Source organism: Puma concolor, chromosome F2, assembly GCF_028749965.1.
Source record: "Puma concolor isolate L17-30 chromosome F2, mPumCon1.1.hap2, whole genome shotgun sequence".
Classification (NCBI taxonomy): domain Eukaryota; kingdom Metazoa; phylum Chordata; class Mammalia; order Carnivora; family Felidae; genus Puma; species Puma concolor.
Window position 1 is genome coordinate 35,070,294 of NC_141684.1, and position 22,647 is coordinate 35,092,940.

The window sequence follows — 22,647 nt, forward strand, 5'->3', positions numbered from 1 at the left end:
TTAGAAGATTATCAGTGCACCAAAAGATGTGGCAGACAACTGAAATATCATCATGTCTTAAAATGTGAATGTTTTAGGGGCGCCTGGCTGGTTCAGTCAGAAGAGCGCATGACTCTTGATCTTGGGGTCATGAATTCAAGCCCCATGTTTGGGGGTAGAGATTACACACATATGTAAATAAATAAACTTTTTTTTTGAGAGAGAGAGAGAGAGGGAGGGAGGGAGAGAGGGAGAGAGAGAGAAAGAAAGAAGAGCTCGAGTGGGGAAGAAGGGCAGAGGGAGTAAGAGAAAGAAGAGAAAGAATCTTAAGCAGTCTCCACATTCAGTATGGAGCCTGATGTGGGCTCCATCTCACGGCCACAAGATCATGACTTGAGCTGAAATCAAGTGGATGCTTAACCAACTGAGCCACCCAGATGCCCCTACTTTTGTGAAAAAGGGAAATGTTTTAACTATTCAAAACCTGTATATTTTGTCTATGTGAAAACTTGAACTGTGGAAGTACGACGAAAAATTATTAACCTGTCATGTTTCTTTTCCTGTTTATCAGTTTGAAAACATTATTTTTACAAAGTACTCTTTAACATGCTTGAATTTCAGAGAGTATTACCGTTTCCTGCAAAACTTCACATTAAAACTTTAAAAGTCTCAAAAAAAAAATACCCAAAACAAAACCTATATATTTTGGTTTTCTATATAATAAGGAGTACTCTAAGAATGTACCGTAGCAATAAAAATACTTATGAAGTAGTTTGGGGCGCCTGGGTGGCTCAGTTGATTGAGCCTCCAACTTCAGCTCAGGTCATGATCTCACAGCTCATGAGTTCGAGCCCCGCATTGGGCTCTGTGCTGACGGCTCGGAGCCTGGAGCCTGCTTCGGATTCTGTGTCTCCCTCTCTCTCTGCCCCTAACCCGCTCAGAGTCTGTCTCTGTCTCTCTCAAAAATAAATAAGCATTAAAAAAAAATACTTATGAAGCTCCCTTTAAACATTCCCATTAAACTGGTATTTTTACCTTCGATTACAATGGTACTCTTTACATTTGTCACATTGATCTATGTGATGACAAGATATTTTTATTACAGGCTGGCGGTTTTAGGTATACCTATTGTTTTTGAGTGATTGTCTTTATCAGAAATCTAATTCATTCCATCTTTTATATCTATTGGCACAAAAGCAAATGAGGTTGAATCAATAGACCAGGATGATCTAAGTGTGAATGGTACTGTATCATTTTGTCTTAGGGCTCTCCGTTTAATAATAATACTTTCCCTGGCATTACCTGTATTTTTGTATATGAGTAACCTGACTTGGCAAAAAAACCCAAAACCTCAAGCCCCAAACACAATTAAATATGCTGTTCTCATTAGGAAGCTATCATTCTGTTAAGGTTCCACACTATGTTGGCTAGTCCATTGCAGTACAGTTTTTAAGGTTCTATTGTATTCATCAAAGACAAAAAAATACAATGATGCTAGCTAGCTGCACTATTCTTTAATTCTGAATACACAAACACTAATCGTGAGGGCACGTAGTTTGAATAATAGGTTGTTGAATCGCTTTATGGTATAAATGATGTTGAATTAGGCTCAGGTCCAGTACTTTCCATGTGAAAGAGTGGTTAACATTCAGTGACTTCACTTCAGCTGCTCCTCACTCAAATTTCACTTCTGTACCTCCCACTCCACTGAAATTACTCAGTTAAAGGTCACAGATAACTTCTTTTCAGGCCTTTATCATTCTTCTCAATGGATCACTACAATACCTTTCCCAGTGTTCTCTCTGCCATACACTCATAGCCCATCTTCTTTCCATCCCCACATTCTTTTTCTGAAATCCAAACCACTCCTGTGATTGAAAAATTTGGGAGACAAAAATCCAAACTTAACATGAGACCAGAGTTTACCAATGATTTGCCATTTGCCAGAATCAGAACCCTTCCCATCCTGTTTGAGTGATGGGACATCTGGATCATTTGTTCCATCTTGGGTCACCCTCCTCCTCACATGGCTTGACATTGTACTATTGTGATTCTCCTTCTACTTCTCTGGCTGGTCCTCTTGGTTTTCTCTGCCAGTCTCTCTTCGCTCTGGCATGTCTTGAAGTCCTGTGCTTATATCCCTTTTCCTGTAGACCTCAACATTTCCTTAATAATCACGTCTGCTCTCAAATTCATAGCCAAAAGGGCTCTAGATCCCTGTATTTATGGGAGCCTTTGGACCATCTTTACATGGACATTATTACATCAACAGCTTAAACTATGCTCAAAGCTGGCTCATATTCTTCCCTCCCAACTGGGACCTTCTATTTCTACCTGTGTTCCTGATTCTAGAATTCTCCCTGTTGATTAGCTTAATATCCCCAAATCATTTGACACCTTCTTACCTCCCTTGGCATTCAAGATTACCTTCTGCTTTTGCTATGCCTTTTCCTTCCCATCCATTCTTTTATTTATGTTTATTTATTTTGAGAGAGCGTGTGCACATGAGCAGGGGGTAGGGGCAGAGAGAGGGAATCCAGAGCTGGCTCCGCTGGTCGGCTACCAGTGAGGAGCCCCATGTGGGGCTCAACCTCATGAACCACGAGAACATGACCTGAGCGGAAATCAAGAGTCGGACGCTTAACCTACTGAGCCACCCTGGGACCCCTCCCTCCCATTCATTCTGAATCCCTTAGTATTCTTCTTAATTGTTTGGGGTCTCCTTTACTGTTTCTTCCAAACTGTCTACCTTTTTCCAATCCCATGATGCCAGAATAATCTTTTAAAAACATCTTTGAATATATCATGTCCCTGCTTAAATGGTTCCAGAATAAAGTCCAAGCTCTGTTCACTTCTTGATCAGACCCTACCTTTTCAATCTCACATGCAACCATGTCTCTATGTTGGAGCCAGAAAGCCCACTCACAGTTTTCTAAACTGGCCCATTTCTGTGCCTCCTCTCACTTGTTTCCCTTGCCTAGAATATCTGCTCTCAAAATTTATCACTACCGGGGCGCCTGGGTGGCTCAGTCGGTTAAGCGTCCGACTTCAGCTCAGGTCACGATCTCGCGGTCCGCGAGTTCGAGCCCCGCGTCGGGCTCTGTGCTGACGGCTCAGAGCCTGGAGCCTGTTTCAGATTCTGTGTCTCCCTCTCTCTGACCCTCCCCCGTTCATGCTCTGTCTCTCTCTGTCTCAAAAATAAATGTTAAAAAAAAAAATTAAAAAAAAAAAATGTATCACTACCTTTCCCCAGCAGCCTTCTTTCATTTAGCTGTAATCATTTCCTCCCTCCGCTAGGTTCCATGCAGCATGTTACCTATTTATCTATCAACAATTTAGTTATTTTGTGTAGTTGTTTTATTTCCCCTGCCAGATTGTTAGCAAGATTTCAAGTAGTGTATTCATCTCTAGCCTCCTCCTTCCACCAGGGGGGTCTAGTAAAATGCTGTGTTTATAAATGTTCTGAATCAAAAAGAACTTTTAGGGAATGAACGAGGAAGCCAAGATATATTAGAATGAAATAAGGAAAAATGAAATTAGGAAGAGTCCAGACTCCCGATTTTTACCAAATACTTTCCTCCAAAACCCCACAGTTCAGCGTTGCTACCTTTGTTACCTTTCCATCCAGGAAAGCTCTTTCTCTTCTTTCCTAATTTGTGATTTATTAATCAACCACAATGCTGCTCACAAAATAGAGGGTGGGGAAGAATGAAAGAAAAAAAAAGTCAAGGTCTTAATTTCATAGATGTTAACTTGAAAGCGATGTGTAAAAACCTATTTCATTTGTGACACTGTGAGTTGGAGTTAGCACAAGATTCACGATTTCTGATCACCAGTATGAAGACATTTTTAAAAGATGAGAATAAATTAAAAGCTATGTGGGTCGTACTAGGTTCCCCAGTTTAAAAAAGAAAAAAGTTTGTTATGGAGTAGTAAAATTTAAATGACTGCGAAAATGAGACGTGTGGGATTAAAGTAATATGCATTTGTAACATCAGTAATCCCCTCTCCAACACCGGTCCTTGATTAATAAGGACTGGGTGTGCTTCAAATGAGGACAGAGTCTACACTGCTTAAAGAAAAAATCCTACTGCACCATATTGTAACATACACGAGGGACATTTTCGCGGGGTCACGAGGCTCTGTAACCTCACCAGCGCTGGAGTAAGGAACCCATCCTGGTCATTAGGAACTCTTTTCCAGAAAGGACCGGGGTATCCCTCGAGTGCCGGAGCTTCACCTTGGGAGGAGAGTCCCCAGGCGTAGCCTATGGAACCCTCAAAACGCGGAGCGCACTCGAAGTGGGAGCTGCGGCGAAGGCCCTCACAGGCCTCCCCTACAGCCTCTCCAGGCAGCGCAAGCATGCCGCCGCCCCTGACCCAGCACAACTCAGCGTCGCGGCCACCAGAGACCCGGGTCCAGCTCCCAATGAGCGGGGGCCAGCGACGGGCGTGAGCACAGACACCTGAGGGGGTGGAGAAGCGGAGCCACGCCGCGCTGCGGACGAGCCGCGTTTCTTCTCCTTCACCCGCCCACGTCCGCGCGTCAGAAGCTTCGCGGCGGGGGAGCTGCAGCCGGCGCGAGGGCAGGAAGCCACCAGGCGGTCGGCACCTGCACTCGGGGTCTCCCGCCCCACCCCCTTTCGCCCCCTCCGCGTCTCACGCCTGTCTCTTCCGCTGCCTCCCTCCGCCGCGGGCCGCAGCCCGACTCCGCCCCACTCGCGCGGCAGCCCGGATGGCTGTGACGTCACAAGACCACGCCCACTTACTATAAATACTGGCGTCTCCGGCGCCGCCTTCCCACACTCTCTGGCTCTTCGCTTGGCTGCAGTGTTTCTTTTTTTTCCGCCTTCTTTGCCTCTTCTCATCCTTTCTCGTTCCTCCGCTCTGCAGTGTGACGAGGCCGAATCCTCTCCCCACCCAGTCCTCGCCATTCTTCTTTTACCTGCGCTGTTGTTCTATTTCTCCCCTTCGGCCGCCGCCGCCACTGCTGCACAGCTGGTGTCGGTGCCGCGCTTTTCCCCCCACGTCGTCCCCGCAGCCTATGGCCCAGGCCGCCTTGGGTATTTCTGCTCAAGGTAACCACATCCCTCTTTAAAAATTCCGCCGAAAAAGAGAAGACGCTTTACCCGACTCTTTGGGCCGTTATCTCACGTGAGTACTGACCCGAGGGGTGTGGGGGCGCGGGGCTGGCCTCGGGGAGCTGCCGGGTGCCTCCAGACTGGGCCCCGCCACTCGGCCGGCGGCCCCGCAGTGCCCCGCGGCCGGCTGCCTCGAATATGGCGGACGGCGGTGTGTGTGGCAGCGGTCGGTGTCTCCGCGGCGGCGGCGCGGCGGGCTGGGGTGGCGGGCGCGCCTCGGGGCCCTCAGGCGGCCGCCTGCCGCTCGGTGGAGCAGGGGGCCACCACGGTTAAGGTGAGGGGGCGTGTGCGTGTGGGGGCGCTCGCGGGGGTCTCCGCCGGGGTTCGGCGTCGTTTCCCGGCGGCGTGCGGCCCCCACCCCTCTCCCGTGGTGCATTGCTGTTTCCGGGGAGGGGGCCGGGCCGCAGCCCTGAGGGGCCTTGGTCTGGCAGCCCCGGCCCGGAGGCGCGTTGCGACTTCGCCTCCGGGATCCCCGCGGGCGGCGCGAAGGGCTGCAACGGCCGGGGCCTTAGGTTATGAATGGAGCGGGGCGGGCCCGGCGGCGGCCTTCTGTGACAGCTGCCGGAGGAGGACGGGTTCTTGGGGGTGCGGGGAGTGCGGCCCCCCTCTGGTGGAGGAAAGTTGACGCCACTCGGGGCCCGGAGGCAGGGAAGCCCCGGTGTCAGGTAGCTAGCGAGAGGCCCTTGGCCCCTTCTGGAAGCCTCGGGGCTGCTGCTCCGCCCCCTGCGGCTCTCCTGATTGGGCCAAGTTGCCTTCACTCACCCCACTCACCTCCTGGAGCCTGAGGATTAGTCACCATGGCTTCGTTTTCCCGTCCGCGCCACGATTCCTGGGCAGTGAGAGGGAGAACGGTAGGCTTGGGTGGCTTATCAAGTACTATTTTGACTGCCAACAGGAATGATGGTGACGTGTTTTAACTCTTGCCCAAAATACATTCTGAGCGTTTGTTTTTTGGGCTACCCTGCTGGTTCGGAAACCTGAGGTCGGGTACACAATTTACAGCCCCATTGATGTTCAGACTTAACTGGATTTTGTGGTGGTGCCTTGGACCCGTTAAGGTGTTGACTGTCTTCGTGTTTCCACCTTTAAGCCCCACAGCTTGGGTGCAAACCTGAGGACCCTTAAGGAAGAGAGAAGTGCTGTGTGATCTGGCAGAAATAGGGCTAAGGATTGTCGGGCAAGGCCCTAATCTTTAATTTTTTGCAAATGTGAGAGTGCAGATGCTGGTCCAGAAGACAAAGAAGCCCTGAGGGGTTTACATTTAGTAGAAAGGTAGGCTTCTAATGATTACAGGTGATGGAATATCAGTGCCTTCTCCTGCCACTCACGTTTAACTTAGTAAATTTTCAAACATAGAAGACGAAAGAATTACATCTTCTCCTAGATTTAACGTTTTGCTTTCTTTGCTATCCTGCTATCCATTCATCAATTCATGTCGGTTTTTTCCCATGTGTTTCAAAGTCGGAGACATCAGAACACTTAACGCCTCCAACTTCAGTTCATGAGCATATATCATAGCCTAATACTGGTTATTTCTTAAAAAAAAAAAAAAATCTTTGGATAAAATCCACATAACCTTAAAATGCACAGATCTTTAAGTATATCATTTGATGAGTTTTGACGAAAAATAGAGTTGTGTAATCCAGACCTATCAAGATGTAGAGCATTTGCCTTACCTCAGAAGTTCTCTTTTGCCCTTTCAAATGACAATCCCCCACTCTTCAGAGGCAACCAGCATTCTGATTTTTTTTTAAACCACACATTAGCTTTGTCTAAAATGGAATTATACTGTTTGCTTTCTTTTCTTTGAAAAACTTCTTTAATTCATGTTTTTGATAGTCATCGGAAGTGCATATATCAATAGATTGTTACTTTTATTTCTTAGTGGTAGCCGATTATGTGAATACTTTGATTTTGTAAAATAGACTACTTTGGAATAATTTTAGATTTACAGAAAAGTTGCAAAGATAGTATAGAGCTGCATACTTCTCACCCAGTTCACATTATTAGCATCTTACTGTGGTACATTTGTCAAAACTAAGAAATTGACTTTGATTCATTACTATTAACTAAGCTCTAGGTTTTATTTGAATTTCATCAGTTTTTAATGTCCTTTTTGTGTTACGGGATAATTCAGGGTACCATGTTACATTAGTTGTCATATCTTCCCCAGTTCTCTCTGATGTGTGACAGTTTCTTAACCTTGTTTTTCATGTCATTGATAGCATAGAGAAGTAGTGGCCAGATACCCAGTAGAATGTCGCCCAGTTTGGCTTTGCTACTTTTCTCATCATTAGACTGGAGTTTGGGGTTTTTGGAGAGGATACTACATAGCGACTTTAAAAGTCATTGGTAAATGCAATGTATTTTGTTCAAATACTGATAATTTGGGAGTACTAGGCTTTGGGATAGTACTGTAAAAGTGATGGGAGGCTTGGTTTTTTTTGTGGTAGTGACCTACTGCTGACTTCAGTCAGGACTAGTTCTCTCTGTGCTGTTCACCTAGATGTAACGAGAGACATTGTCTTCAGTTAAGGAACTTGATTGCAGTGTTCATGAACCAAAGGATTTACACATACCATTCTAAATGAGAATAACTTATCTTTTCCTGTACCTCCTTTTCTCCACATTTTCATGTAACTCCTTTATGGTTTATCTTAACTGTACAAATATTTATCCTGTATGTAAATAGCTCTTTTACCCTATATGCCCCTTTTATTTTACCAAAATGTGCTTTTCATATTTTAGGGTTTTCATTTCCTACTAGTTTCTTTTGTTGTTGCTAGATGGAAATGTTTTAGAGATGATGAAAATTTTTGAATGTCTGAAGTTTACTATCCTTAATATTTTACATCACTGCTCTTGAGGTTGCATTAAGCAAAACAGTTGTGTGGATGTGGATACGTGGGGGGGGGGGGGGCAGATGAGAGTGTCTCACCCAAGATAATTATCCTATTCCTTATAAACTCTGTCTTTGCAGCATGAGTCAACTTTTAATTTATTTTTAAAATTATCTTGGTGTGGGAAGACTCAAAATCTTCGTTTTTGAGTACATTATTTGGAATCTAATGTAAGGTTATAATCACCATTGCATGTTGGTAAGGGTTCTTGACTCATCAAGAATATGTGAGCATATTTTTTTTTAGTAAATTAAAAGAACCACAAGGATGCTTCTGTTCTGGTGGAGATGAGAGATGCTTTATTTTTAACTTAAAAATTTTTTGAGATGCTTTAGATATACCTAGAGTACTTGTGAAATTTCTCTGATTCTTAACCTTATAATCCCTAGTTAGATCATTTTTCTGGTTTCCTTATCACCCTTTCTAACAAATGCTGTCCGGTTATATTACTTTAAAGTAGCAACCACTGAATTATGATTTCTAAGTATAGGTGTAGCGGTTTAGTTAAGAGGTGAGAAGTCCATCCAATCAAACCATAATAGGTAATAACCATTTCTAAAACTTAGCGTTTTGTAACATGCTAAGCACTTTAACATTTGTATGTTGTTCTAGCGATAGTAAAAAGACGCGAGGTAGGTTAGGTATGAGGAAGAGAAGTATGAACTTCCAAGTGACTTACCTTAATGTATAAGGCAATTCTCAAATGTTATTTCACATTCATAATGTATTAAGTCCTCGATCTTCTTTTTGGTATGTAGTAAGATTTTATACTTTAAGCAAAAAAGAACTTGCAATTTGGAGAGTAAAAAATGTTCTGGGTAGTTGCAGATTACAAATCATACTAGTAAACATTATACACATCAGGTTGACCAGGGTACTTGGGGAATTTTGCAGTTTCAGTCCACTGAGAAATTTGGGTTTTGGAGGATAAATAAAAGCAAAAATGAAATTAGATGAAGGCTGGAAACTGAGTAGGTGGATAAAGCAACTTGGTAAGATGATACCAGTTCTGTGAACTTTGCACTATTAAGAGCTTGGAAATTTTTACTACATAAAAAAGTACTTGGTAATATGGTAAATCCTTTGAAAACATTATTTGTGTAATGTGATTAATGAAACACTTTTAAAACTAAAACATACTCCCATAGTTAATCTATAAATCAACTTAACTTGCTTGAAAAGCACAGTGTAACATATTTTTTAATTTATGACTATTTACTACTACTTTTATTTCCTTCTTTAGGGCGAACTTTCTGACCGAGTATACAACTACCCAGAGGGCCTAGGAGAAGTGCTGTATAGAGAGCAGTTCGACTTCAACGCTGAGCCACCTTGGGAACCTAGCTGATGATAGGGGGGTTCCATCTCCTAACTTGTCCATGTAAGTATTTTCACATCTGTACGGGGGTCTTGTAAAATTGAAGTAAAGGAGAGTTCTTGTTGCTCACTTTTTTTTCTGAATTTGAAATTGTATTTACCTCTTAAAATGCAGTGATCTTTAATGTGCTTTTTAAAAGTTCTAAAATAGGGGCACCTGGGTGGCTCAGTCTGTTGGTTGAGTTCAATTCTTGATTTCAATTCAGATCATGATCCCAGGGTTGTGAGATCAAGCCCTGTGTCAGGCTCTGAGCTGAGCATGGAGCCTGCTTGAAATACTCTTTCTTCCTCCGTCTCTCTCTCTCCCCTATGTGTGCTCGCTCTCTTCTTGTACACACGCGCGCTCTCTCTAAAAATAAAAAAATAAAGGCTTGACAGTTAAGGGTTTACTGATTCAGTTTTATATGCATTGTTTACCAATCACTGAATCACTTAAAATTTATTTTGAATATATAACAAGTATTACTCTACTTAAGTACATACTGTAGACCAAGTTTTAGGAAATCTTACTAATCCAGGTTGTAATATAAGTTGTTGGAGAGTTTTGGGTGGGTTGTTTTTTTTTGTTTGTTTGTTTTGTTTTGTAATTTAATGTGTAGGCAGTGGCTTATTCCATCATTCAACCATTTGGTAAATTTTCAAGTATTTGGGCTTAATCAGAAAAAAAGACATTTTTAAATAGAGTAAAAGATTCTGTTCATTCTACTCACTGAAGCTATACCTCACAGCATGGTGTAGGAGAGGTGAATATTAGTTCTTGTATAGTTATGAGCATTTTGCCAGGTATAAAGTGACTACTAGAGTTTATAATTGCTTTATAAGATGACTTTATGTAATACTCAGCTGGTGAGGAAAAATTGGTTGTTTTCAGAGGACTTACTGAGGGATGATATATGTACGTCTCCTAGCTTGCTATTTTCTGAACAGATTTTCTTGGATAATTTTTGCCAGTACTTGATCTTCTATGTATGGATTTGACTTTTGAATTGAATGTCTGTGCAAAATACAGTTCCACAGTAAACTGATGTTTAAATTTGAATTTGCTGCTGGATTTGTATAGTTTATTTTAGGTTTCTTGCAATTGAAGTTTGGGTTTTGAGGTTTCGGTTTTTTTTTTTTTTTTTTTTTTAACATTTATTTATTTTTGAAAGAGCACTCGTGCAAGTAGGGGAGGGGCAGAGAGAGGAAGACCGAGGACCTGAAGCAGGCTCCATGTGGGGCTCAAACTCCCCAATGTGACCCAGAGCTGAAATCAAGAGTCCGACACTTAACTGACTGAGCCACCCAGGTGCCCCAAAGTTTGCATGTTTCTGAGTTGTGCAGACACTTGGAATAACAATTGACATTTTCAGGAAAGCATAAGTTATCAGTTTAGTGTTCCTGTAGTCTGATTTTGTTAAAAAGATCGTATCGAATAAAAATGTTTTCTCTAATTAAAATGTGTTTTCAACACATTTGTAAGGCTAGAGAGTGGGGAGAATAAGTTTAATAAAATTTCTTGAAAGTTCTGTTGACTTAGAAACCTGACTAGAGGGTTTCTCCTACTGGCTTTTTCTCTTAGCTGTGTGAGTTTGAGCAAATTACTTTTTTTTTTTTTTTTAATGTTTTTATTTATTTTTGAGACAGACAGAGCATGAGCAGGGGAGAGGCAGAGAGAGAGGGAAACACAGAATCCGAAGCAGGCTCGGGCTCTGAGCTGTCAGCACAGAGCCCAACACGGGGCTCGAACCCACGGACTGTGAGATCATGACCTGAGCTGAAGTTGGATGCTTAACCGACTGAGCCATCCAGGCACCCCTAAATTACTTATTTTTAAAATCTAGCTGTAACTAGATTTCAGCTGTAACTAGAACAGTTCCTTTAGCCCTAAACTGATACAATGATTTTTTTTTTTTTTTTTTGAGTGTATTAACCACCCCTTGTTAATGAATGTAGTGTGGTCTTTGGGATTAGCATCAACTACAACAGAAATGCAGAATCTCAGCCCCACCCAAACCTGACTCAATGCATTTTAACCAGGTGTCTTGTGTGCATATTAAAGAGAAGCACTATTGCTGCCATCTCAGGACCAAGTCAGTTATCTCTTAATTTTTGTTAGTCATATGTCTGTTTCCAATATATCTGATGTTTCTCCCTCATTGGCCTGGAGATTTAACTTTTCTGGGGTGGGGACTAGTTGATGACATAGTCATGAATAGATTCTAAGATGGAAATTTAAGAACAAGCTTCATGATTTAAGGAATGTCATTAAAACCGGCATTTAGTTGAACTCTCTAATGAAAACTTAACTTTGCATTTTATTTAATATTTATAGTGAACTTGGGAAATCCATAGTTAACACCTCCTTTGCGGGTAGATGAGTACAGGTAGAATATATTAAAGATACTTATTTCTGCAGGTTCTGGCAGCCAAAGTAACTGACTTTTACTTATGCCCAGGTACAATGTGTATTATGTTGAAGGAAACTTTAGTACTTGGTGCTTTGCTGCAAAGCTGCAGGTCCATAATCCCTTATGTGTATAATTCTGAAATTCAAAAGTTACTTAAAAAAAAATTTTTATGACCTTCTTATAGTAACCTAAACTGATTTGGGAACAAAAACTCGACCTGAATCTGAGCTGACTTGAGGCTCTTTATCTTATCCCATGTAGTGCCAATATTCCTAAATTTTGTTGCAAGAATATTGTGATTACAGGGTGTTGACTTCGCCTCCTGGCCATTCTAAAATCTGAGAAATTTTAAATTCCGGAAGGATCACTGGCTCCAAAGGTTCTTGAGTAGAATTAATGAAAATGGCAAGAGAAAATTTTACATTCCAGAAAGGTCCTTAGATATCAATAGGAGTTTGTTATACTGGATATTTAAAATCCTATGGAGCAACAATACTGTTTGGAAAATGAGAAGTCATTAAAAAGCTGGCTTTTGTAGAAAATCCTTGCATTTGCATAGCATTGCAAAGCATATAGCTATGTGAACTCTATTTGAACACTGTAATACTTCAATAGTTCTGTGCAGGTGGTCTGAGCTCTAGGATTTCCCTCCAGAGTTAGGTTTCTAAATCAGGTAACCATGTGAATTTTGAGATAGTTTATTAAGTATTTAGGAACTTAGGTAGTTGCTTATATAAGAGCTTTTTCTTTGAAAACTTTTCTTTAGAATATATGTATGATGTAATATGTGAGCACTGTAAAGATATTTGACAGGTGTTTTAACACTAATAGTATCTAAAATTAATGAAGGGCCTCTAATTGTGGAAAAGCTTTTGCATGCCGTTAAAAAAAAATCCTTAGGGCTTTATGCTGGAGTGGATTTTTCAGTGGGCTAGATTCTCAAGTTATTTTAGCCAGAGCTCCATTTTATAATTAATAAGCCTAATGGAAAAATCTGAAGTAGGCCTTTCCAGAAAACTAAATTCTCTTCTAACCAACTGCTTTTTATTAGCAGATCTGGTGATGAAGTCAGATTGAATTAATCATTTCCTTACACTTTTTAGTAAGTTGTATCTAAATCTAGAAAAAGGTTACAGTTGATTTGTTTAAATGGGCTCTTAAAATTTGTGTAAAATATTTTATGTGGTTGTCAGTTGACTATGTTCATGTAGGAACTTAAGAATCATTAGCATTTTATTTTGTTTTTTATGAAAAAAAATTTTTTTCATGTTTATTTTTGAGAACGTACGAGTGGGGGAGGGGTAGAGAGAGGGGGGACCCAGAACTTGAAACTGGCTCCAGGCTCCTAGCTATCGGCACAGAGCCTGATGCAGGACTCGAACTCAAGAACCACAAGATTAATGACCTGAGCTGAAGCTGGAGGCTTAACCGACTGAGCCACCCAGGCACCCTGAATCATCAGCATTTTAAATATCCATGTTCTGTCTCCTGATTGGTAATATTTACATATGCCTTAATAGTACCCATCCTACCTAAATTAGAATTATTGTAACTAAGGGAAAAATGTTCTGTATGTATGTACTAGTATTGTTTCCTCGTGTTTTGCTGTTAATTGTCAGTAGTAAAGTCAGGTTTTTGACTTTGGAAAAAAATTTGGTTTTGGTAATTTACAGATTTTGTGATGAAAGCAAATTCAGCAGAACACTCATTAATGGTTGTTAGTGTCTTTGACAAAAAAGTCAAATAAAACTATCCTTGAAATACCAGTTTTTAAGGCATATGTATCCCCTGGCATACATAAAATAGTGTTTGATGGTTCTGCACTGCTTGTGTAAATTAGTGGAAAAGTATTCTGTACAAGAACAATGTGGAAATATGCTAATGGATTAAACAGCATTTGGGGAACGTGGATTTTTTTCCTTTGAGCAAATTTAGAATCTTATCTGGGAGGGCCAAAAAGATTGGAAAGCAATGTAGACCAATTTTTAAAGGGCATAAAATGGTTCTTGCATTTATCACAAAAGACAGTTGAGCCAAGAGAATCAACAGTGGCTACCAGTCTGTGTGTTCCATTATACTCTTTTCACCTGGTGTTATTTCAAAGTTTTTGAGACTCTTAATCTAGCCCCCTGAAATTTTGATACTCTTAATTTCAAATAGGAGTAAATAAGTTATTTGTACCTTGCATGCTATAAAATCTAGGTAAATAGTAGGCTGCTTTAGGCTGACTGTCGTTCAGATAAGCCTAAAGAGGCTGTTGCAAGTGAAGTGCTCTCATATTGGTAAGGCATAGGAAGACGGTATTTTTTGTCCTTCCCTTTCATTCCAGGGTCATCCATGTACACTTAAATGATTTATCACAAGCTAACTGAAGCAAAGATTTACCCATCCTTTAATCTAATGAATAATGTGAAGAACATTATGAAAGGAATAGAAAATATTTGTACTGAGTTACAAGGATTACACTGATGACGTTCAGCCTGCCTCAGCCATATTCAGCCACTATGAGATCAGAGCTTAAATGCCTAGAACTGACTTGGAGAAGGACCCAAGAGAACAAATTCTTATTGAATGCTCCTCTCCAAACTTTTTTTTTTTTTTTTTTTTTTTGCCTTTTCTTCATTATCTTATGTAAGCATGCATTTTAAATCTCTCTTCAGAATTTGCTGTGGAGTTTGTTACTTTTTGTGCCCTTACAGTCTAGCTCTGTAAGCTTGTGAATTGATCTTTGTTACCTTGATCAAAGTTATTTGGAGGTGGTGAGCTTTAAAAGTTAAAACTAACTTTAAGATTCCGTTCTCAGTTGCAGGTGCCACATTGTGAGTGCTGGGGAGTTATATGTGGCTAATGGCTATTATTTTGGGCAATGATAAAGAAAATTGCATTTAGCACAGAAAGTTCTATTGGACAGCATTGTTCTAGGGTATTGTTATTTTTGGTTTTTGGTTTTGTTCCCCATAGGAACTAGTGAATTTTATTCAGCAGTCTGTATGTAGCATGGGAAAACTGACATTCCTCAATTTAAGGTCCTGCAGTTTACCACCTATACTAGATTATTTATTTGTATATATTAACCAACATTATAGGTGCATATTTTAGGTTTTCTTCTTTTCTCATTGATGTGAACTGTTATGTATTATAAGTCAGACTAATTTTAAACCTCTTCTTAAACTATTTGTATTTAGTATATCCATTTTTTTAAATTTACATCCAAGTTAGCATATAGTGCTGTAATGATTTCAGGAGTAGTTCCGGTGATTCATCCCCTGTGTATAACACCCAGTGCTCATCCCAAGTGTCCTCCCTTATGCCCCTTACCCATTTAAGCCCATCCCCCCACCCACAACCCCTCCAGCAACCCTCAGTTCTCTGTATTTAAGAGTCTTATGTTTTGTCCCCCTCCTTGTTTTTATATTACTTTGCTTCCTTCCTTTATGTTTGTCTATTTTATATCTTAAATTCCTCATATGAGTAAAGTCATGTGATATTTGTCTTCTCTGACTAATTTCGCTTAGCATAATATCCTCTAGTTCCATCCACATAGTTGCAAATGGGGTATTATTAACATGAGTAGTATTAGCTGTAATCTTAAAACATTGATTAATAAACATAAAAATTATGCATTCTCTTCTTTCTCCTTTCATTTAATAAAAAATTTCCTTTAACTGTAGGGGCTTTTCAGTTTTATATTTTGAATTCTTTATCATGCTGTTAGGATGTAATTCCCTACTATGATTTTATGTGCTTATGTAGACAAATTAATATTAGGTTTATGTTGAATATGTGATTTTTCATCTGTTTCTTGGCTTTTTACTGCAAGGACCCTCTGATATCCTAAAGAGCTCCTAAATAAGTATAGTTCTAGGTTCTAGATGAACTTCAGTTCACCTACGTTCAACATGACCAAACATGTTATTTTAGGCATGACCAAAAGTAGGATGAAATGCTTTAGTACGTTCAACATGGATGATCTAACAAAAACCATCCCCAAATAATACTCAGTGAGGTATTTGCTATCCTAAATTCATGAAGAGCTCCCACAAGAAAAAGCAAAAAACAATGGGAAAATGAACAAAAGACTTGAAGACCTTTTTTCACCAAAAACTTAGCAGTTCCACTTCTAGTATGTAGCCCTAGACCAGTGCTACTTAAACTGCCAGCCAGCAAGCTAGACTCTTGCACTACAGTACAGTTTGCATAGCACTGCCCTTAGGTACATAAGTAATAGAAGTTAGGTCATAAATAACATAAAGAATACAGCAAAAAATGGGAAGTAACCCATAGATCAGTTCAGATAAATAAATGGCATACCTACACAGAATACTACCCAGAAATGAAAATAAATGCACTTTGGTTATGTCTATCTGCATGGGTGAATTGAGACTAAAGTTGAGCAAAAGAAGTCAGTCATGGTAGAAGAATAACAGGGATGCTATTTATAGTTCAAAACCAGTAAAGCCAATGGTTTAGGGGCACATAGAACAATAAATATTAAATAACAAGGGAATGATGATCGGAAAAGCATGAACATGTTTATTCTATGGGAGATGCAACCACTGCCACCTGGGAAAGCTGTATAGGGCTTCTAGGGTATTCTCTTTCTTAACCTTGTATTTGTTGCAATAATTGTATTACACATGTGTTTTATATATGATAATTAAGGTTTCTTCTTGGAAAGATGACTGAGATCTGCTCTAAGGTAATCAAAATAGTAATTAAGTGCATTTATTTATAGAGTTATTCTGTACCTGTACTGCACCTGAAAAGCTTAGAAAGCATGAAGTTACTATGGTTGTAAATTTCCTGTTCATGTGGATTACAGTAGTTATCTTTAATGTCACTACATCTTAATTACCAAAAGGCCTTTAAGTATTTTACTTGAGTGAGGGTACATATACTTCTTCCAGAAAAAAATTAATCTTTACATCAGATAGTCAAGACAGATTTTTTAAAAGGCTAATCTTGTCAATTCCACATGTAAAAGTATATCGTATGAAAATCCTGTATTTTGTTTTCTCATTAAGACATATTTTAGAATTGTGAGACCTTTCACATGGCAGCCTTTACCTAGGCATTTCAAACTTAGGCCGTTGAGCTCATTTCCTTTAGGGTTTTTCTCCCCCACCCTTAAATATCTCCTGTTCATTTTTGCTTTTGTCTTTTAAAATAATTCTTCAGCAGTCACCTTTAATATTCTTTTTCTAGGGTTATTTAGGGTTTTCTTTTTTTTCCCCCCACCTTATCACCTGAAAAATAAGTTTGAGGGTGCCTGTTGTCATTACTGGCTTTCCACTTACTGTTGATAAAAGCATACTCTGTCCTGATTATCCTGAGTACTCTGTGTAGGTTATTGTTATTCTCCATCACTTATTTTTGGTCCAGTATGGCAAAAATCCATATTGCCTTTGCACAGTTTATTGGAACTTCCTACCATTTCCAGTATATAGCTTCCTGGCACTGTTTTTGGTGGTTTGAACCTACTCCAGGCCTCCCGTCTATAGTGCCAAAGTCATCCTTCAGAATCCTCTTCTAATACTCTCCTGCCCAGTTATTTCTAAAGGTATTCTGTGTGGTAAGTAACATTTCTATCAGCGGTAGGATACAGAGGTGACCTTGACAGCATTGTGTCTTTTTAAGCTGTTAGCTGAGTTTTAAGTCATCAATTGACTATGTTAAAAAAAAAAAAGTGCTATTTGGCTTCTTTACAGTAGTAGTTTCAAAATGTCTCAAGTTCTCATTTTTTTAATGAGTAAAAAGTCCTTTTAGAAAAGTGGTTGATATATTAAGGTTGGGTTTCCTGCTTACATGTCTCTGAAACCGTACTCTCAGCCTTTCAGCTCTCCCTGTTCTACTTCCAGGGAGGTCTTCACTTCAGAAATCCAAGACTCATATTCATCCAGCTTGGTGTCAAGTGGGCTGTTGCTGCCAGAATTATCTTGTGATTATTTGAGAGATGTATCAGTTTCTTCTGAAGTACAATCAACTATAGAAGCCTTTGTAGCAGGTGTGTAACAAGGCAAGTGCCCAGCTGCTGCAGCCACTTCTCTTGGCGCTACCCTCTCAATGGACATGAGGACTCAGCGGCCTCATGGAAGGCTCCAGGGAGCTGTGTGCAGTTCTTTGGAGCCTTTTGTTTCTTTGGCAGCTCTTCATTAAAAGATGTATTACCAGAAAACACCAAGGTGTAAATAAGGAATGTTAAACATTTTTTTTCTTCCCAGCTATGCTATCCAAGAGGAAATTCCTTACAAAAGTAGTATTGTGATTACAGCCCTTGTGCTACTGTAATAAACAGTTTGCTTTCACCATATATTGATAAGGTGTTTGGTTGTGAACATGGCTTAAAGGCTTGAAGTAGAGAATACTTCCTAGTATCTGTTGATGAAAATAAACTTGAGAGCTTTTATGGAAAAAGAATTTGCTCCAGTTGAAGAGAATCTAAGATCTATATAGGGTAGATTTTTTGAAGTTTAATGTAAATACTTCAATGTCTAGCAGCACCAGACCATAGTATATAGTGGGTCATAATGTGTTGGAGCCAGTAAGTCAGTCCCATTTTTGATTTATAAGCCATAAAAAATGGTGCAATGTCTGTTGGAAATTATACCTAGGATTGGAGCATTGGGGGGAAGTTTGGCATTACCTGGGTTTGAGTCCATTCTTAATGGAGAGGTGTCTGGAAATTCCCTGTGGTGTTTAAAATTAAGGTGGATTAACTTGGTGATCTGGCATACAATACAAACTCTGCTCACCCACAACACATACACACTTATTTTCATTCTGGGTCCATAGAACATACTGTATGTGTCATAGATTTTTGGTTTAATGTATTGTTACCAAGTAACTTCAAATGCTTTTTGGGAAACTAGCAAAGTATTTCTTTAGTGCTCTAAGGCAGAAATGTAGAACATAAACCTTTTTGAGGTAGTGGAGCTTTAAATATTTTTTGCTAACATGTTAAGAAAATTAGTCAAAGGCTTCTGGAGGTAGGATTATGAACTACTTTTAGGACTCTTTCAGTGAGAGAGGGGCACAATTATTAGAGGTAGGAAAGAAGATCAGCCTACCCATAATCCCCTACTTAAGCCTTTTCAGTTGTTGGAAATACTGGGTTTCTAGGTGACATTTCATGTGAACAAAGGGTTTGTCGGCTTAAGATGTGTTAGAAAACCTCTCTTCTGAAGGCCTTTATCTTTTGCAGATTCTATAGCAGAATTAGTTTTTCCTGCATGTTAACTTTCAGCTTTTAACGGTAACTGACATTTGAGCTTTGCATTTACATGTGGGTCACTATCGTATCAAGTTTTGGGCTCCTTTCGAGAAGGTGAAAGATGGACTGGACCATCTTTTTCAACACACTTGGAAGTTGAAGGAGTTCATTGCTGTCACAAGCCAACCCTAAGTTTAAGAACTCCCCATTCTTAAGCGTTTTGAAGTCCTTTGTCCCATCTGTTTGTGAGCACCTATTCTGAGCTAGGAAATATAGAGGTATCAAAACCTTCAGGGACCATATAAGAGATAGAGCTCACTTATGCTCACTATCTTTTATGTATAGGTTTTATTAGTGTCGGCCTAACAATTTTATTGCAGTGCTCAGTGTAAATAAGGAAATCAAATATTACATGTACTACATCTGTTTTAGTGGTTTAGATGTGTTAGTCCCTTAATTCTTTCATTAAGTACAGCCAGTATAGCAAATGAATTTTATTTTTCCTTCTGAGTCCTTTTGTGAATCAACTAGGGATTGGTGAATGAACACTAGGGTTACTTTTGAAGTGAGAGTTCGATTTCAATGATAATAATACAGCCATTCCACAAGCATTGTATCCTTTAGAGCAGTCCAGTATTTTGGTTCATGTTATTCATTACTTGTCAACTGTTTTAGTTTTAAAATTATTTCACTTCTACAAAAGTCTGATCTATAGTGGCAGAAAGAGCTCAATGGTTACCTGAAGCAGATTTGGGGATTTACTGCAAAAGGGACACGAGGGAACTTACCTTTATGGTTAGTGGTTACACAGATAATATATGTTTGTCAAAATGGGTGCACGTCGTTTCATGTAAACTGTTGATATGATGGATAGAAAAGGAAAAATAATTTCAAATTTGGGGTTTGCCTGAGAATTAGACCAAAGATACAGAAGAACAGCAAGGTTAAAATCTAGAGACTAGTCATAGAGGCTAAAAGGCTATGAATAAGTGTAATAGGATGTTTTTATGCTGTATGTAAGTTGGAGATCCAAAAAAGCAATCCTGTATTTTCTAGGGGTGCTGGAGAGACTTTTTTCCTTTTAAACATAATTTGATCGTCAGCATCTCTGGAGCTAATTGTTTTGTGCCTCGGTGTCTTAACTTCTAAAATGTGGGCAGTACCATTATTATGGTTTTTTTTTAAGGGTTAGAGATCTAATTGTATAGATAAAGTACTTACAACAGTGCTTGGCACACTGCCATAACATCTTTGCTGTTAAGAATGTAGGTAGGCATTCAGCAGGTAAGATGGATGTTTTTGTAAGTACTGAGGATCCTACTACTAGAGGAAAATCACCCTTTCTGTAAGGACTGCAGCTATAGGAAATTGAGGTACATATCATTGTGACTGTAAACGACTTTTGCATGTGGCAGCAGTTGCCTGTAGAGGTCCATAATTCCTAACTTAAAGTTCCCAGGTAAATAGTACATACAGACTTAGGAGTTTCATGAACTGAAAAATTAGACTGAAGATCTTTTTTTTCATTATTAATAGAATTAAGTGAAAGCTGTTGGACCAAAAAGATTTTTGATGCTAAACTGAACTGAAGGTTTCTGCTGTACTCTTTCTTATACTTACCTTTTATCTTTTTTAAAAAGTAGCTTTTATTGTTTCTATTTCCCTTAGTGCTTAGATGAATAGCCCCCTAAATTGCTACTGTAACTGGAGTTAGGTTGTTTAAAATAAATATGTATCCTCAGGCCTAAAATGTCTGCTTCCTGGGCACAGGTTTACATCATTGCTGGTATAACAACCTTTAGAGAGTGTCCAGGCTACAGTGTGACTTTACTGCATAAGTATTAAGTCTAATGCAGATATGCCTAAGTTAATTACTTCGTTAAAATAAAAATATTCTCAACTTTTCTGTTTCTGCTGTTGCATGAAGGAGATTTGATGAGCTAAACTGAATGTAGTTGACTTCTTGGAGATGAAGATGTTTTAAAAGTTTAAAAAACTTATTTCATGGAATCTAATGTTATGGTCTACTGATGAGTTTGTTCTGGTGCGTTCAAAAATGCACTTTGGGAACCATTGAAATGGAGTATACCTTAGGATGAGGGCCATCACAGAAAGTGAACACTGGCACATAGAAAAGCATTGGGAGAATCAAGGACATGGGAAAGGCTGTGCAAGTTTTGAAATAGGTTGCCAATAGCTGGTCTGTGTCCATTCCTAATGTAACCAGAAGTCAGTACCAGACAATGAGTAGTATCCTGTCTGGAAGACTTGTTTTGCTAACGGACTTTTTGTTTATGTTAAATGCTTGCCTAAAGTAACCTTTAACGACCAGTGAATTCAGCAAAGATAAACTTTTATGTCAGTATATGCTGCCCTGAGGAGAATGGGTGATCTGGGGTAGGGAGGGGAAAGATTTCTTTGCTAAGAGAAGTGTTGGATTTAGTCAGCCTTTAGAGCTCTTAGTAAACGGTCTAGGATATACCAGGTGCCTAGCTTGTGCCTAGTTTTAAATTGTGATGGCATTTTTGTGTTACTGGCAATTGGCAACTTAATTTTAGCTCTATTCTGAATCAACACGTTTAAACAAGTGTTTGGGTTTTTTTTTGTATTCATATGCTATACTTTTTCTTTTCTTTCTTTCTTTCTTTTTTTTTTTTTTTTTTTTTTACAGCAACCTTTTGAGGAAGTAGTTAAGATAATTAACTGAAGTTCAGAGAAGTTGACCTAGGATCGAATAGCTATTAAATGACAGCCACGACCAGATCTTTCTGACTTCTATTTCTCTAAGTCAGCTTAACTCATAAGAGAATTACATTGCTAACCTGATGTAGCCAGTACCATTTGAGCTTGAGGTGAGACCTAGACAGTCTGTATCAAAGCTACAGATTGTCCACTAAAGTGACTCTCTACCACTTCTATCCATTTCTGTTACTTCATTTTTCCCCTCCTGTAGAATTTAGAAGACCTTTATCTACAGTTACCTGCTAACACACTGGGAGGTGGTTGGCAGTATATTGAAGCTTAGGCTAGTATTTTAATTTCTTGGCTGCAGATAATATTTCTCTAGCTTTCTTTACTTAAAATGAGGATGTGCTTTCACTGAAAATTGTGTTATGGAAGAACGATAAAACAAGAAATAATACAGGCTGGGTCTGCAACTCCACATCAATAAGGTGACCATACTGGTGATAAATTGCACATATATGGATTATCTTAAACTATGTCATACTGAGCTTGGTTTTTAAATGTATAAAATACACATTCACTATAAAATGGGCATTAAAAGATAGTGAATGATCCAGTGTTTCTGCAAGTGTTAAGTGATACAGATTCCTCACTAATTTAGGCACTTAGCATGCTTTCATTGACATTCCCTACATTATAAGGTTAATAGTGAAATAATACAGACTTTGAAATAACTTCTATTTTGACAGTTTGTTGCATATTCTAAGGACCCAGACATAAGGCTTGGTGGCCCGTCTCTTGTTTTTCCTGGTTTATGACTTTCGGCTTTGTGGAATACGGCTGAGATGAAAGGATTTATTGACGATGCAAACTACTCCGTTGGCCTGTTGGATGAAGGAACAAACCTTGGGAATGTGATTGATAATTATGTTTATGAGCACACCCTGGTAAGTGTGCCGTTTCACA

The 22,647-nt window shown here is 39.5% G+C and overlaps 1 protein-coding gene across 4 annotated transcripts in view; it reads left to right on the forward strand.

Moving 5' to 3' along the window:
• The first annotated feature begins 4,756 nt into the window (after positions 1-4,756).
• Positions 4,757-22,647, forward strand: part of AZIN1 (antizyme inhibitor 1) — a 30,783-nt gene continuing 12,892 nt past the window's right edge. For 2 of the 4 annotated variants that reach the window (XM_086695650.1, XM_086695653.1), the window contains exons 1-3: positions 4,757-5,132; positions 9,263-9,400; positions 22,431-22,628. In XM_086695650.1, the coding sequence (XP_086551776.1) occupies positions 22,527-22,628 (102 nt within the window). In that variant the 5' untranslated portion in view covers positions 4,757-5,132; positions 9,263-9,400; positions 22,431-22,526. Of the gene's footprint in view, positions 5,133-9,262; positions 9,401-17,644; positions 17,803-22,430; positions 22,629-22,647 lie in introns of all 4 variants that reach the window. The other 2 variants (XM_086695652.1, XM_086695651.1) reach the window with 2 other exon arrangements.